This window comes from Sorex araneus, chromosome 11, assembly GCF_027595985.1.
Source record: "Sorex araneus isolate mSorAra2 chromosome 11, mSorAra2.pri, whole genome shotgun sequence".
NCBI lineage: Eukaryota > Metazoa > Chordata > Mammalia > Eulipotyphla > Soricidae > Sorex > Sorex araneus.
In genome coordinates, this window is record NC_073312.1 from 47862632 (window position 1) to 47877788 (window position 15157).

Sequence of the window (15157 nt, forward strand, 5' to 3'; positions counted from 1 at the left end):
CCTTTGCAGTCTTCCCCTCTGGAGTCACACTGAGGCTCTTTGGATCTCAATCCTCTGTCTGCACCAGAACATACTCCCTTCTTAGCTCTGGAACTTCAGGATCTACTAGTACCTGTATAGAAATTAGTTTATTTCTTTTGGTTTGGCTTGGGAGCCACACATGGCTGTACTCAGGGCTTACTCCTGGTTCTGAGATCAGGGGACCATATGGAGTGCCGCGGGCTGCACACAAAGCCAGCATCCTACACACTGATTTACTCTCTTGAGTCCTCTTCTGGGTTCCTGCTGTCCCCAAATCAGCCTATCATAGTAATCTATAACTGTCATCCACCCTACCACCAAGTTGGGGGGCAAGGGCTGCTCCCCTCCACTTGCCTAGAGCTGGGCAGAGGGTGCAGGGAAGGATGGAAGGCCCAGGCCAGAGGAGCCCCACAGAGGGGGCGGGGAGGAGGCTGGTCCCTGCCGTAAATGGAAGTGTCCCTTTAATAGCTGCTGCCTGGCCCTGGCTCGCTGTGTCCAGTTCAGCTGTGGCAGCGGTTCTGGCTGTGTGCTGACTCACACCCAGCAGGAGCAGGGGCAGGAGCAGGAGCTGAGGGCATGGGCTCTCCTGGGGCCGAGGCCTGCTGGGGGTTCCTGGAATACAAAACTGAGAAGTATGTGTTGACCAAGAACTGGAGGGTGGGTGCCCTGCAGAGGCTGCTGCAACTGGGGCTCCTGATCTACGTGGTGGGGTAAGAGTGGCTCCTGGCCACGGGGGCTGGGGCCTAAGGACTGCACCTGCTGGGCTGAGGGGAAATTGCCTGACTTTTTGGGTTCGTGGGAGTGGAGGGACAGAGTGGGGCCAGGCAGGGGGTGGGGTAGGGAGAAGGAAGGAACACCATGGGCATAGAGGGCATAGAGGCCCCCCAGGGGACACACATGATCCCTCTCCTGGTTCCTATCCCTGGCTCCTTGTGGGGTTCTGAGCTCATTCTGGGTGGAGCAGGGGTGGTACTTAACAATCGTGGCAGCTGGAGCACTGGTGATAGTGGGGGAGACCCTTCGGAGTTGGGGGTCAAAGGGCTTTTTCAGGAGACAGCCGGGTAGAGCCGGGGGCAGGGGACTAGCTGGTGAGGAAAGTGGCATCTTGGTCTGAGGGTATCGGGGCCCTGATGCACAGCTGAATTCTGGCCTGAGCTGGGCATTTGGGGCAGGAGATGATGCCTGGGAGCTTGTAGGGTGCTCGGGGAGGGTTCAGCTCTTCCCGCACTCACTGCCCACCTCCCACTTCCCCTAGGTGGGCACTCATAGCCAAGAAAGGCTACGAGGAGCAGGACCTGGACCCCCAGGTTTCTGTCATTACCAAACTCAAGGGGGTTTCTGTGATCCAGCTGGAGGATTTGGGGAACCGACTGTGGGATGTGGCTGACTTTGTGAAGCCATCACAGGTGGGTTGGCCCCATGCTGCTGCGGGAGGTGAACACCCCCAGACCCGCCTTCACATCGAGACGGCCCCAGGGGCCTATGATGGTGGGGGAGGGGGGAGGGGGCAGGTAGTGTCACAGGGCTGTCTGGAAAGAGCCTCCTAGGAGAAATGGCTTGGGGGGCTAGGAAGAGGTTTTGGCGTGGCCTGGGAACAGGTCAGGAAGCTGGGCCAGAGGTGTTGCAATTACAAAGGCGGCCCCCAGGAAAGAGGGCCATGTCTGGGCTCGCCTGGCCTGGAGCTTTCTGAACACTCTTCCCCTCCCTAGTCAAATACTCCTGTCCTGGCCCCTTCTCCTTTGTTTTGTTGTTGTTGTTGTTGTTTTCTTTTCTTTTTTTGCTTTTTTGGTCACACCCAGCGATACTCAGGAGTTACTTCTGGCTTTGCACTCAGGAATCACTCCTGGTGGTGCTTGGGGGATCATATGGGATGCCAGGATCGAACCCGGGTCGGCCGCATGCAAGGCAAACGCCCTACCCACTGTACTATCGCTCCAGCCCCCATTGTTGTGTTTTTGCAGTACTGGGGATCAAACCCAGGACCTCGCACAGGCAAGGCAGTTGCACTGCTCTGAACCCCTTCTCCCTTTATCCATGTGGTCCATCCCTGTAGTTTTCATCCCTGTGCTACTGATGTCCAAACTGCAGTCACCGCAGCTACTGGCCCAGGGCCCTGCTGCAGTTGCATGCAGGCAAACAGTGTCCACAGAGGAAACAGCTCTACCTCCCACTGCAGCCTTTCGGCAGGCAGCGAGGGCCCTGACAGCCCCCAGTGCCCTGTCCCTCCCTGTGGTCCAGCCCATCTCCTTTCTACCCCTTGGATGAGGCTGAGGTTTCAGTGGGTCCTCTAAGTGGCCAGGTTGAGATTTCTCAGGGGACCTCACGGGTGTTCTTGTGGTGGGCCATCTTGCACCCCACTCTTGGAAGTCCAGATTGTGGCCACCACATTTCTTCATATCCTAACTGCTGCTCCAGCACCCCTTCCTCATGTGCAAACCCCGGCCCCTGATCCCTGGCCCCAGCTATGTGTAGGTTCACCTTCCTAAAAGCCCAGGTGGACATCCAGTCCAGCCCAGTCCTGGCTCTTCTGTGGTTCTGGGAAAACTCTGATGGGTAAATGGGAACATGAGAAATGGACAAAAGAACAGACAGGGGCTCCGGAAAGGTGAAACCCAGGCAACCTTCCGGTCCAGCCCCAGTGGGCCTTGCTAGAGGTGATTCTTTGGGACATAGTGCTGATGACTGGAGGGGTCAAGCCCACCCCTCCCACTAGCAAACTGCAGCCTCACCCCTTGAAGGAGGGATAGTGGGGCCAATCCTGGTACTTGCCTTCTAGGGAGCGAATGTGTTCTTCTTGGTGACCAATTTCCTTGTGACACCACATCAAGTCCAGGGCAGATGCCCAGAGGTAAGGCCACCAGCCTTCCGGCACCCCTCGATTCTTCTGCCACTGGCCCTGGGTCACTGTCCATGTCTTCCCTTTTCCTTCCCAGGAGACAGAGGGTTCAGCATATATCTCTGTATTCCAGTCCCCGGGCTAAAACCTTTCCGTGATTCATTTCCTTTAATTTTCGCATTAAAGTTCTGCTTGCTAGAAATTTCTGTGACTCCCATTTAAAAGGCTCAGGGGACAGAGACATAGTACAGGGTTTAAGACACTTGCCTTGCTTGTGGCCAAACCTGGTTTGATCCCTGGTACCTCATATGGTCCCATGAGTACAGGCTGGGAATAGCCACTGAGCACTGTGGGGTGTCTGTGGGGTGTGACACCCCTCCCCCAAGGACAGAGGTTTAGTGAGAACAAGTCACCTGCTAAGGTACTCCAACCCATAGGTGACAAATGCTCTCCATTATCCCATAATCCTTGAGAAGTATCCAGAGCCTCTCCATCCTGACCCTTTTTTTTTTTTTTGGGTCACACTTGGCGATGCACAGGGGTCACTCTTGGCTCTGCACTCAGGAATCAACACTGGTGGTGCTCAGGAGACCATATGGGATGCTGGGAATCGAACCTGGGTTGGCTGCATGCAAGGCAAACGCCTTACCTGCTATGCTATCACTCCAGCCCCCTAGCCCTACTTCTGAATCTTTTGAGGTTCTCAGAGTAACCTCTGACTGGACACATGCTCAGGTGGGCTCTCAGATCTAGATCTGGCTAGAACAGCTACCATTCTCTAAGCCTGGCTCTGTGAAAGGGTCCTTCCATACTGGAGAGCAAATACAGCACTTCCTGCTTATGCTGAGTGCAAGCTCATTGATAGCTGGGTATTTTTCACCACAACTGGGGTTTCACCACAACTGGGGTCAAGCCATAGTTCCTCACCTTATTTTTCCCCATTTCTCATCTGGAAACAAAAGAGATTTCCCCTGAAATATTTTCAGGAGTAAAGGAAATTTTAATTTTCCTTTCCTCCTTGATGGCAGATAATATAGACCAGAGATTCAGAATCTGAACATTCTGGCTTTCCTCCAGAGTTGAGGGCTTTTTCCCCCTAGCTTTTTCATTGTGATAAAATATACATAATGGGCCTGGAGAGATAGTACAAGAGATAGATTAAGACACTTGCCTTGTATGTGGCTGATTCTGTGTAATCCCTGCCACTGCATACAGTCTCTGGAGCATTACAAGAGTGATCTCTGAGTACAGAGCCAGGAATAAGCCCTGAACACAGCAGCATGTGGCCTCCAAACCAAAATATATGTACATATTTATAGAAATATATAGTGTGGTATTTATTATTAACCATTTGTAACTGTACGATTCTCCAGCTGTAGGGTTTTTTTTGTTTTTGCTTTTTGGGTCACACCCAAGCGATGCTCAGGGATTATTCCTGGCTCTGCTCTCAGGAATTAGTCCTGGTAGTGCTTGGGGGGCCATATGGGATGCCGGGGATTGAATCCAGGTCGGCCGCGTGCAAGGTAAACGCCCACCTGCTGTACTATCGCTCCGGGCCCCGTGTAGGTTTTGTTTGGACCATTGGGGCATGGCCCTGGAGGCTGACCTCTACAATGATGTCATTCTTATTTATTTTTGGTTTGGGGGCCACACCCATCAATGTTCAATGCTTACTCACTCTACACTCAGTACTCAGGAATCACTCGTGGAAGGCTCGGTAAACTGTACGCAGTGCTGAGGATCAAACCTGGGTCAGCCACTTGCAAGCAAGTGCCCGATCTTCATGCTATCACTCCAGCCCAGGGACTGCCTGTATATACAGATTAAGCCAGGGTGGCCAGGAGGTGATGGCTGTGGGAAATCCAGGGTCACACACCTGCTAGCCCTGGGCCCCAGGAAAGCTCCCAGGAAACCCACTCTTAAGTGGGGAGTTAAGGAGAGCAAGCAACAGAGACTGCCTGAGCCAAGGCCTCCACTGTGTAAGCTGAGACTGGGTGACATCAGCCTTGACTGGGACAGAGGAGGGAGGGGACTCACCTAAGCTATTGGGGCCCTGGCACTCTGCTAAGGAGTTGGACTTGACTGCTCACTGGAGCGCGGCTGGGGTTCGTGGATGGGCTCAGTGGAGGGATGCTTGTATCTCTTTGCATTAGGATAAAGCACTCAGGCTGCCCGAGATATAATGTGGGGGGTGCATGCTAGTCGCCTGGATGAAGAGGGGTTCCTTCAGAGGAGGCAGAGTGGAAGGGCATAGTTATGACACAGCCAGGAAGAACAGTCAGGGCCTCACTCTCCTCTGCCCAGCAATCACAGACACCCCTATCTCATTTGGAATCTGAGTCCTGTGACACCTGCCCGCCCCCATGTTGGGTGACCCTGGGCAGCAGCATCCACTCACCCAGGCAGATGTCTGTGAGACCACCTTCCTCCAGGAAGTTTGCTGCTTGCCACCTAGCTTATTATTCTGTTTTGTTTGGGGGCCACACCCAGCGGTTATCAGAGCTTACTCCTGGTTCTGTGCTCAAGGAGCAATCTTGGCAGGACTCAGGAGACCATATGGGGTGCCAGGGATCAAATCTTGGTCAACCCCTGCAAGGCAAGCACCCTACCCACTGTACTATTTCTCTGACCCCTCCTAGCTGATTCTTGCCCTCTGAGGTCATGTACTGGCATGATGTCCCTATGCTGCAGGAGAATAAGCAGGGACGAGAAGACACTGTAGGTCCCTCAGCAAGTGGGCGAGCCTCCTTTGCATAGGCCCCTTTGACTAGGCCCCCCTGAGCCTGTGCACCAGGAACATCTGTCTCTCACGCACATTTATTCCTGGAGTCCATTTCCATGTGCTGTATCAGACCGGTGGAGTTGGTCTCCATGAATCATCTGCCCCACCAAGGAAGGGCATCAGGAGAGTCTGCCTTGGGAAAAAGCACCCATAGCCCTCCAACAGACTGGGGCTGCTCCCTGCTCTGAATACCCTTTATTTCGGTTTTTATTTTGGAGGGGGCATTCACCTGTGATTCTTGGCCAACTGGGCTTGTGGTTCAGCACAAAGGTCTAAGGCTGCTCAGGTCCTGTGGTGCTGGGGATACTCAGGCCACCCCAGTTATGAGGTGGGGGCTTCCACGGCCGTGCTCAGCAAAGCTCAGGGGACCATGTGACCTTGGGAATCAAATCTAGGTCACTATACTATCCCTGTACCACCTTCCTGTCCCTGATTGAAGTTTTATTTGCTTGTTTTGTTTTGGGGCTACACCTGGTGATGCTCAGGGTTTTCACCTGGCTTTGTGCTCGGGGATCACTCTTGGTGGGGCTCAGGGAACCATATAGTATGCCGGGGATTGGACCCAGGCAAGTGCCCTACCTGCCGTACTCTTGCTCCAGTGCCATTGATTATTTTTTTTCCCCGGGGGTCACTTCCCATGATACTAAGCCTGAGTTATGGGTCTGGCAGTTCAGTGCTGGTGCCCAGTGGTGCTGGGGGCCACCAGGGCCATAGCTGGCAGTGCTCAAAGGGCAGGTGGTGCCAGGGATTGGAGCCAGGGCCTTGAACATGCCAGACCTTTCCTCTATCCCATGAGTCAAATCCTGGGCCCTGGCATCTCTTATTTACCTCCTCCAGATTTCCCATGAACCCCCAAACTCAGGGCAGTGTATGAGGCGAAGGCTGGGGAGGGCGTGTCACTGTATACTGCGGAGCAGGGTGGTGGACAGGAGGCGCCCTTGGGGTCACTCTTTTCTCTGCCCCCCTCAGCACCCCTCTGTCCCTCTGGCTCACTGCTGGACTGATGCGGATTGTTCCGAAGGGGAGATGGGCACTTACAGCCACGGTAACTGTGGGCTCTGTCTTCTGGGGCCTCCTTCAGGAAGGGGTTCTGGGTGTGTGCTGAGACCCCGCATGGCCCCCAGCTCTGTCCCTCCTTGCTAGTATGTTTGGGGTCACACCAGGTGGTGCAGGCGGGACTGTGAAGTGTCTCTCATCACAAAGTGCTCTTGCACCCACAGCCATGCTCCATGCCTCTGGGCCTTCTCCTTGGCCTCACCTGGCTCTCCTTCCATCCCACCTCTGCCCTGTGTAGCGCTGTGGGGTCTGGCTTGTCTTGTGTTTCCCAGGCATGAAAACTGGCCGGTGTGTGCAGTTCAACGGGACCTATAGGACCTGTGAGATCTGGGGCTGGTGCCCTGTGGAGAGTAGAAGGCCCGTGCCCATGTGAGTCCCTCTGCAGCCCAGGGCAGGGGCCAGGGTGGCCAAGCATCCCCCTTACTTTCCTATCCCTCTCAGGAGACCTTTGCTGGCCGAGGCCCAGAACTTCACACTTTTCATCAAAAACACAGTCACCTTCAGCAGGTTCAACTTCTTCAAGTAAGCAGGGTGGGTCCCAGAGGGCCCGAACACTGCTGTCCCCGACCTACCATCACCTCTGGCCTCATCCCCACCCCCAGGTCCAATGTCTTAAAGACCTGGGACAGCAACTATTTCAAGCGCTGCCGCTACGACCCGCACCACAGTCCCTACTGTCCCATCTTTGCAATCCGGGACCTCGTGACCCAGGCCGGAGGGGATTTTGAGGACCTGGCGCTGCAGGTGGGTGTCTGGACGTCAGGGTTCTGGGAAGGTCGGGGAGCAGGCCCGGGCTGGAGAGCAGAGATGTGCTGTGTGCAGGGTGGCGCTGTAAATGTCTACATCTCCTGGGACTGCCACCTGGACGCTTGGGACCCCGACTGCCAGCCCCAGTACTCCTTCCAACTGCTGGAGAGAAGCTACAACTTCAGGTGTGACCCCGGTTCCTGGGACAGCTGCAACACCCACCCTTCCCTGCCCCACTGTGTGCAAGGGGTCGAGCCGCAGGAGGGGTGCTCATAGCCCCGGCCCCCAACAAACACTCCCCATCCTCTCTAGTCCTCCCCACCACCAGCCCCACACAGCCTCTTCCACCACTCAGGGACTTGCATATTTTAAAACATATTTTTTTATTGGGGGCCACACCCAGTAGTGCTCCTGGCTCTGTGCCTAGGGATCACACAGGGATCACTCCTATTGAGGCTTGGTGGAGATCTGGGGATCCTGCAAGGCAAGAGCCTTCCCCACTGAACTATGTCTGGGGCTGGGGGGATGGAGTCAGTGGAGAGTGGGCAGAGCAGGCCCCAGAGCACCCCTCCTGCCTCCAGGACAGCCACTCACTGGTGGGCAGCCTCTGGCGTGGAGGTCCGGAGCCTCTTCAAGCTCTATGGGATCCGCTTCACCATTCTCGTCTCCGGGCAGGTAGGAGGGACCTGGTGGGGGGCGGGGAGTGGGGAGGGGGCCACAGTGTGGCCTGGAGGCTCAGCCTGGGGCTCTCTCAGGCAGGGAAGTTTGGGCTCATCCCCACGACCATCACGCTAGGCACGGGATTGGCATGGCTGGGCCTGGTGAGTCTGACCTATGGGGCTTCCTCGGTGGGAGCAGACAGGGCCTGGCATGGCTGTTGAATTTTGGGGATGAGGGATGGGGAAATGGAAGGAAGGCCGGGAGGGGGCTGCAACGTGAGTCTTCCCTGCTCGTCCAGATCAATGTCTTCTGTGACGTGGTGCTGTTGTATGTGGACACAGAAGCCCCCGTCTACCGGGACGCCAAGTATGAGGAGGTACGTGGCGGTCGGCCTAGGCTCTGCTGCACTCCGGAGAACAGTGGCCTGAGGCCTGGCTGTCCCTGACCTACTGACCCCATCTGCAGGCAAAGGCCCCAGAGATGAACATCTCCACCGAGCAGACGGACCTGGAGTCTGCACACCCATCTCCAGATGCCCAGGTGCCTTAGAGGGGGCCTCGCACTGGCCCCATTGCTGCTGCTGCTGCTGGTAACTGCTGGTAGTTGAGCACTGGTGCACAAGTGTGGATGGGCCTTCCCGGGCTCTGGGGCCCCTCAGTGGCCACTGTTGGGGGACAGGCATGGGAAGATGAGGTGGGGGAACCCTACCTTTTGTGATCTGACAGACATAGCCCCAACAGGGGAAGGGTGCTCCGGGATCCACCCTTCACTCCCAGATATGCTCTGTCCGCTCCCAGGTGGCTGCTGGCCCTTTCTGGGGTGCTGCCCGGGTAGCAACAGAGCCAGATTTGTGCAGAGACCTGTAGTGCAGCAGGTGCCTTGAACAAGGGGGAGTCGGGGCCCGCCACATTGCAAGTGCTGATCCAGGCGGGCACCACTGCCTCTGCGTCTGGAGAAGCACCTCGAAGGCTGCAGAATTCCCGGGGGCGCCCTCTCATCAGCTGTCTGCACCGGCTTCCGCCCACTCTGCCTGGTTCCAGCCTCCTCCGCCGCCAGCACCTGTCAGGAGGAGCTCTGGCACTGAGGCCTGTATCCCAGCACCCCAGGCAGGGAGAGTCAGGCCTGATCCCCCCCAGAGGGTGTCTCAGGTGGTCTGGTGCTGGGTGCCTGGACAGATGCCCCTGAGCAGACAATTGAGTCCCAGAAGGGACACAAGCACCAACCTGGCTCAGAGCTTCTCAGCTCATGCGCATCCTCCACTTCCTGTGGCTGCACTTGGGCTCAGGGATTGTTGGAGTGGGGGAGTGAGTGGAGCGGATTTGGGAGCCTCCCTGGTGACCCCAGCTTGACCCCTAGGAGCTGCTCCTGGGGACTGTTGTGGTGGGAGGGTATACACGTCAACATCCCTGAGAACCTATCTGGGCATCTGCTCATGCCAGCCTAAGGCAATGGGAGATCTTAATCACGACCAAGGGGAGAGCCCAGAGACTGGCAAGAATGTCCTCAGCACAGCATAGTCCTCAGGCTGGCCCAGCTCTCCTGGGAGACTATCTGCAGGAGCCTGTGCACCACGGCTGGGAGTTTCTCTGGCTTAGGCTGATGGTTAAGAGCAGAGGGATGGTGTTGCAGGAGCCACAAACCTCTGGGTTCTTGGATAGGGGGCAGGGATGGGAGCCCCCACCTCACCCAGGGAACGAGGGCTGCTGTCTCCAGGGTTCCTGGTGGCCAGGATGTGTTGGCGGCTGGATCAACATGGGCCAGGCTGGGGCTCAGACTGGGCCTGCATCTGGCATCATCTGGGCCCACATCTGGCATCATCTGAGCCTGCATTTGGCTTCATCTGGCACCTGAAGGCTCAGCTAAGACTTGGGAGGAGGGGTCCCTGCTGCTCTCAGAGCAGCACCCATGGGGAGGTGATGTGGGTTCAGAAGGTCTTCAGGGGTGTGTGACCCTGAGGCCTAGTTAGCGGGGCTTACAAGTACCTGGTGGTCCTTGACACCACCAGAGGGGGATCCCATGTCACCAGTGCTGAAAATGCCAGAGTAAAACCTGCCTGAGCCAGCAGCTTTCCGCATTGTTCTTATAGGCAGGATGCAGGGGTGGTGTCGATGATGAACGGACTCTGGTCTCGGAGAGGTTATGGGGTGTGTAGGGTGAACCTGAGGCTGGAAGTCAAGAACTGGGCTACACAGCTCAGGGTGATATAAGAATTCACCGATTCCTCTGCTTCTGTTTTTTTCTTTTGTTGCTGTTTGTTTGTTTTGAGGTTTTATTTTTGTGGGGGTCAACTGCCAGTTGTGTTTGATTTGGGAGAGGGGCAAGGGCACTTGCTAGTGACTCAAGGTAAGGGCCCAAGGAAGCGGTGCAGCTCAGGTCCTGCAGTGCTAGAACACCCTGGTGGGGCTCAGGGGGCCTCTAAGGATGTATCTGGAGATGCTCGGGGGACCCTGTGGTGCTGGGAGGAACCAGGGCTGGCTACATACCAGGCAGGGGCCCTCATCCCCATCCTCTCCCTCCTGCCCACTTCCCCTTCTTCATGCAGGGGATAGTTACAAGCAAGTGAAGCGGACCCAGAAGCTTAGACACCAGAGTTCCCCACTCTAAATCTGGATGGGTGCAGGGAGGGAGCCCCACATTCTGTGCACTATCAGGGGTCGCCAGGTGAACACCCTCCCCACACTCCCTGGCTTGGGCCTGATGGTGGAGGCAACCCTGTGAGAGCGCCTGCACATTCCCGGGCAGGCCTCAGCCACTGGCATATTCCCAAACAACCAAAGGGGACCCTGGAACTCCACTACCCTGTCTAGACAGCCTCCTAGTGGAGGTGAGGTGTGGAGTCAAGACTCTGCTTTGGGGAATCCACCTGCAGGAGACATGGGTGGGGAGCCTGTGGGGAGGAGCCTGGCCCCACCCCGTCGTGCCCCCTTCTTTGTCTGCTGTATGAGTGCCTGCAGCACCCTGGAGTTGGGCAGGGGTCACCAGCCTGTGGGCTGAGCGGTGTCCCACTCTCAGCACTGCTCTGCCCCCTTGCAGAGTCTTTGCTGCACATGGGGGGGGGGGGAGGGTCATCACTTGGTTCTGGAGGAAGGAGGCAAGTGAGGACTCAATGCCACCAAGAACGCCACAATGGACACAGCAGGCGGGCCACAGGGCCAGCCAAGTGGTTATTATTGTGGAACTCTGGGACGGGGGCTCTCCCCCCATGCCCTTTCCACCCGTCCAAGGTGCTGAACGGTCATCCATTGCTAGGTGCTGAGCAGTGAGACCATGCCACCAGCGCTGGGGGGGAGGGGGACTGCTCCAGCCCCAGCACTAAGGACATAAGGTGCTGAGACTCCTGCACCAGGAAAGGGGAGCAGACCTGAGCCACCAGGGATGAGGGGGCTCCCGGACATCCTCATGGACAGGGAGGCTGCTCCACACTGTCAGGCTCCTGGGCCGTTGCCTGGCTGGGCGGCTGCACGGCTTGCACGCTCTCGTCCAGGCTTCCGTCGGGGAAAACCACATAGCGGGAGTCAGTGAGCCCCGGCCACTCCCGCTGGTTCTCCTTGCTGTGCCTGATGCCATAGCCAAAATAGACCACGAGTCCTGCAGGGGCGACAGGAGCCTGAGGACCAGGGCCCAGCCCCACCTGCCCTGCTCCCGATCCCCCCACCCCCAACCCCGCCCCAGCCCCGCCCCCGCCCCTTCACTCACCAATCAGCAGCCAGATGGAGAAGCGCAGCCAGGTCAGGTAGCTCAGCTTCAGCATGAGGCAGATGTTGAGGAGAATGCTCAGGGCCGGAAGCAGCGGCACAAAGGGGATCTGAGGGGGCCAGGGCAGGAAGGGCTGGGTGGTGGGTGACAGGTGGCTGTCTGCCTGGCCTGGCTTCCCAGAGAGTCTAGAGATCACTGCCCACTCAGCCGGGTCATGCAGAAAGTGGGGAGCAGGGCTCTCATGCAACCAAAGGGTTGGCTGCACTGACAGCCAGGGGGTGTTGGCTGGGAGGAGGGGTACCTGAAAGGTGTCCTCTTGACGCTGTTGCTGGTGGGCCCCGAGGACAAGGAGGCTGAGCAGAAACACGGTCACGCTGAGCAGGAGTAGCAGGGTGTAGGCCCAGTATGGGAGGTGCAGAGTGGACTTGCCGAAGACCAGGACACAGCCCAGGGTGATGGCGGAGGCCACCAGGATGCCAAGGGCCCATGCCACAGCCACGCCAGGGCCACACGCACCTAGGAAGCTCAGGTAGGGCCTCAGAGCTGGCCGGAGTTGCCCGGGCTCAGGCGCCTCCGAATCCACCAGCTGGATGTGGTCAGAGAAAGAGTTGTACTCCTTGGTCATGGGGCCGGGGCTGGCCAGACCCGGAGAACTGGATGGAGGCGCCTTCTGGAAGCGGAGCACAATGATGCTGGAGGCCACAAAGGTGTAGGCCAGGAGCGTGCCGATGGACAGGAACTGCACCAGCGCCTCCAGGTCCAGCAGCAGCGCCAGCAGGGCCATGAGAACCCCAAACACCAGGATACCCACCACGGGCACCTGTGTCCGGGGGTGCACCTGGGCAAACACCTGAAAGAAGAGCCCATCGGCAGCCATGGCATAGACGATGCGTGGCAGGGAGAAGAGGTTGCTGAGCAGGACGGTGTTCATGGCTGGGGCGGAGGGTGAGCAGAAGGTTAGCATGGTGGACAACACCCCCCACCCAAGAGCCAATGCTAGGGGCCAGGGGTGGGGGGTTCCGTAGGAACACGGGCAGGAGGGGCTCTCAGGATGAGAGCTGTGGGGTGCTGGTTGTTACCCTCCTACCCCAAACGGGGCCTCCTGCAATACGTGACAGACACTGGAGAAGCTGGGTAGGGTTTGCTTCCCCAGAGCTGCTCTGCAGGGGAAAGGGCCTAGAAGCACAGGCCAGATCAACAGTGGTGCACACAGCTGGGGAGGGGGCGGCGGCAGTGGCAAGCAGAGCCCTCCGCAACAGGTCTGAGTGAGCAACTAAGGATTGGCAACTTCCTGGGCCGGTTTGCAACTGGCAAAACTGACATCCAGATGGGGATGTGATCCCCTAGGGGCTGAGAGCAGGACCTCCCTGCCCATGTCCTCCCACCTTGCCCAAACAAGCCTCTTACCGCAGATGGAGCCCGCTGCCACGATGAAGCCAGCCCAGCTGTAGCCCCGCCGGTAGAAGGCATCGGCAAGCGCAGAGTCAGGGTCCAGGCTGTGCCAGGGCACCATGAGGGTCAGCACGGTGGACACGAGGATGTAGGCCCCTGCCGCCAGGCCCAGGGAGATGGCGATGGCCAGAGGCACGGCCCGCTGAGGGTTCCGAGCTTCCTCACTGGAGGCGGCAATGACATCAAAGCCCACGAAGGCGTAGAAGCAGGTGGCGGTGCCCGCCATGATGCCCGAAAAGCCAAAGGGCGCAAAGCCACCTTCCTCAGCGCTCCAGTTGTGTGGGCGGGCCAGGATGAATCCCAGGACGATGATGAAGAGGATGACAACCAGGCTGATGGCTGAGAAGGTGTGGTTGAGCCAGGAAGAAACACGGGCTCCACAGGAGACAAAGGCGGAGGCTACGAGCAGAATGCCAGCGGCCAGGAAGTCTGGGTAGTGGGCCAGGAAGGGCACCTGCCACACGCCCACATGGACCTCAGTGAAGTTGCGCAGGCGGTGGCTAAAGATGGCATCCAGGTAGCCGCTCCATGCCCGAGCCACCGCGGCACCGCCGATGAGATACTCCAGGAGCACATTCCAGCCAATAAGGAAGGCCCACAGCTCACCCATGGACACGTAGGTGAACAGGTAGGCAGAGCCCGTGCGGGGCACGCGCGCCCCGAACTCAGCATAGCACAGGGCGGCCAGCAAGGAGGCCACTGCAGCCACCCCAAAGGACACCAGGACGGCAGGACCTGCCATCTCCTTGGCCACAGTGCCCGTGAGCACGTAGAGGCCAGAGCCCACCATGCCGCCCACGCCCAGCAGGGTGAGGTCCAGGGTGGACAGGCAGCGCCTCAACGATGTCTCCATGGTGGACTCCTCCAGGGGCTTCAGCCGGTTCAGCCTGTGGCAGAGGCGAGCCAGCCCTGCGGTGCTGGGCAGCCAGCGGGCCATGGTGGGCAGCTGGGAGAGCACCAGGCCACGTATAGCACCTACAGAACCAAAGGGGAGTGACAAGAGGCTTCAGGGGGTTCTGGCTAGCCTGGGCGGCCCCTGTTCATGCTCTGGAGACCAGTTGGCTAGAGACAGGGTGTTTTGTTTTGTTTTGAACCGCTACTCCCCACACAAGGCTGAAAGGACCGGCAGTCCCAGGGAGCAGCTGGGAGGCGCCCTGAGCTGCGGGATCCAGGACAGGTGGAAACCGGAGTGGGTTTCCCTGCAGCCGCCAGGCTGGGCCTCCAGGAGCCGGAACTGGGGCGGTTCTGCAGCCCTGGGCGTGGTCCAGGCGGACACCTGGCTGGCCTCCTCCTAGCCGGTCGCCCGGGGAAGGGAGGGGGGGAGGGGGAAGGGGGCGGCGCGGGGAGCGGGGAGAGGGCGGGGTGGGGGGTTGTTCCCGGACCCTGAGCAACAAACCAAACACCCACTGCTCCCCCATCCCAGTCAAGACCGCACGCCCCGGCCCCGCGCCCCGGGACCCCCTGCCCCCGGTATGGCTGGCTCTCGGCGCAGGTCCATACCGTGGGACTTGCTGCGTGCGACCCACCTGCTGTCGTCGTCGCCGCCGCCGCAGCCGCCGCCGCCGCCACCGCCGCCGGGCGCAGCACAGCGCCGCGCCCGCCCCGCCCGCCGCCCGCGCAGCGCCCGCCCCACCCCGGGCCAGACTGCGGGGTTCACTGCGTCCCGGGGAGCCCCACCCGGGGCCGCCGCTCCCGGGGGGTCGCGTCACCCGCGGGCCGGGGGCGCCGGGGCTCACCTGCTTGGAGGGAGTGGGCCTGGAAGGGCACCGGCCGGACCCCCGCTGGGTCTCAGGGAAGTTGCACGGAGATGGAGAAAACTGCATCCAGGTAGCTGCTGCTGCTGCTGCTGCTTCCAGCGCCGGACTCGCTGCCTGACTGCCGGCGTGTGGGAGCTGCCGCTCCGGACC

The 15157-nt window shown here is 58.8% G+C and overlaps 2 protein-coding genes across 6 annotated transcripts; one reads left to right on the plus strand and one right to left on the minus strand.

The window, feature by feature from the left end:
* The first annotated feature begins 412 nt into the window (after positions 1-412).
* P2RX6 (purinergic receptor P2X 6) lies at positions 413-8705 on the plus strand. Of its 3 annotated transcripts, XM_004607588.2 has the most exons (12): positions 413-731; positions 1277-1427; positions 2798-2869; positions 6609-6684; positions 6968-7064; positions 7137-7217; positions 7298-7439; positions 7518-7627; positions 8024-8117; positions 8198-8263; positions 8401-8478; positions 8568-8705. In XM_004607588.2, exons 1-12 carry the CDS (start codon positions 598-600, stop codon positions 8649-8651), a joined length of 1185 nt encoding a protein of 394 aa, XP_004607645.2. In that variant the 5' UTR covers positions 413-597; the 3' UTR covers positions 8652-8705. The 3 variants fall into 3 exon arrangements, with proteins under 3 accessions (XP_004607645.2, XP_054974699.1, XP_054974700.1); XM_055118724.1 differs by lacking the exon at positions 8198-8263; XM_055118725.1 differs by lacking the exon at positions 2798-2869.
* On the minus strand, positions 8667-15124 carry SLC7A4 (solute carrier family 7 member 4). Of its 3 annotated transcripts, XM_055118721.1 has the most exons (6): positions 14777-14873; positions 13206-14225; positions 12100-12731; positions 11799-11907; positions 11464-11690; positions 8667-9161 (listed from the first exon to the last, which is right to left on the minus strand). In XM_055118721.1, the coding sequence occupies exons 2-5, from the start codon at positions 14185-14187 to the stop codon at positions 11500-11502; spliced, it is 1914 nt and encodes a 637-aa protein (XP_054974696.1). In that variant the 5' UTR covers positions 14188-14225; positions 14777-14873; the 3' UTR covers positions 8667-9161; positions 11464-11499. The 3 variants fall into 3 exon arrangements, with proteins under 3 accessions (XP_054974696.1, XP_054974697.1, XP_054974695.1); XM_055118722.1 differs by lacking the exons at positions 8667-9161; positions 14777-14873 and adding an exon at positions 14987-15124 and having other exon boundaries at positions 11234-11690; XM_055118720.1 differs by lacking the exon at positions 8667-9161 and having other exon boundaries at positions 11234-11690.
* Positions 15125-15157: the final 33 nt, after the last annotated feature.

What these genes read in the sequence shown, in the direction of transcription:
- SLC7A4 (XM_055118721.1), bottom strand. Translation starts at nt 14,187, where the DNA reads ATGGCCCGCTGGCTGCCCAGCACCGCAGGGCTGGCTCGCCTCTGCCAC. An exon ending in GGCAGCGGGCTCCATCTGCG is followed by an intron (nt 12,732 to 13,205) that starts GTAAGAGGCTTG and finishes CCTCCGCCCCAG; the next exon opens with CCATGAACACCGTCCTGCTC. An exon ending in GTCAAGAGGACACCTTTCAG is followed by an intron (nt 11,908 to 12,099) that starts GTACCCCTCCTC and finishes TGGCCCCCTCAG; the next exon opens with ATCCCCTTTGTGCCGCTGCT.
- P2RX6 (XM_004607588.2), top strand. Translation starts at nt 598, where the DNA reads ATGGGCTCTCCTGGGGCCGAGGCCTGCTGGGGGTTCCTGGAATACAAA. An exon ending in CTCCTGATCTACGTGGTGGG is followed by an intron (nt 732 to 1,276) that starts GTAAGAGTGGCT and finishes CACTTCCCCTAG; the next exon opens with GTGGGCACTCATAGCCAAGA. An exon ending in TTGAGGACCTGGCGCTGCAG is followed by an intron (nt 7,440 to 7,517) that starts GTGGGTGTCTGG and finishes TGCTGTGTGCAG; the next exon opens with GGTGGCGCTGTAAATGTCTA.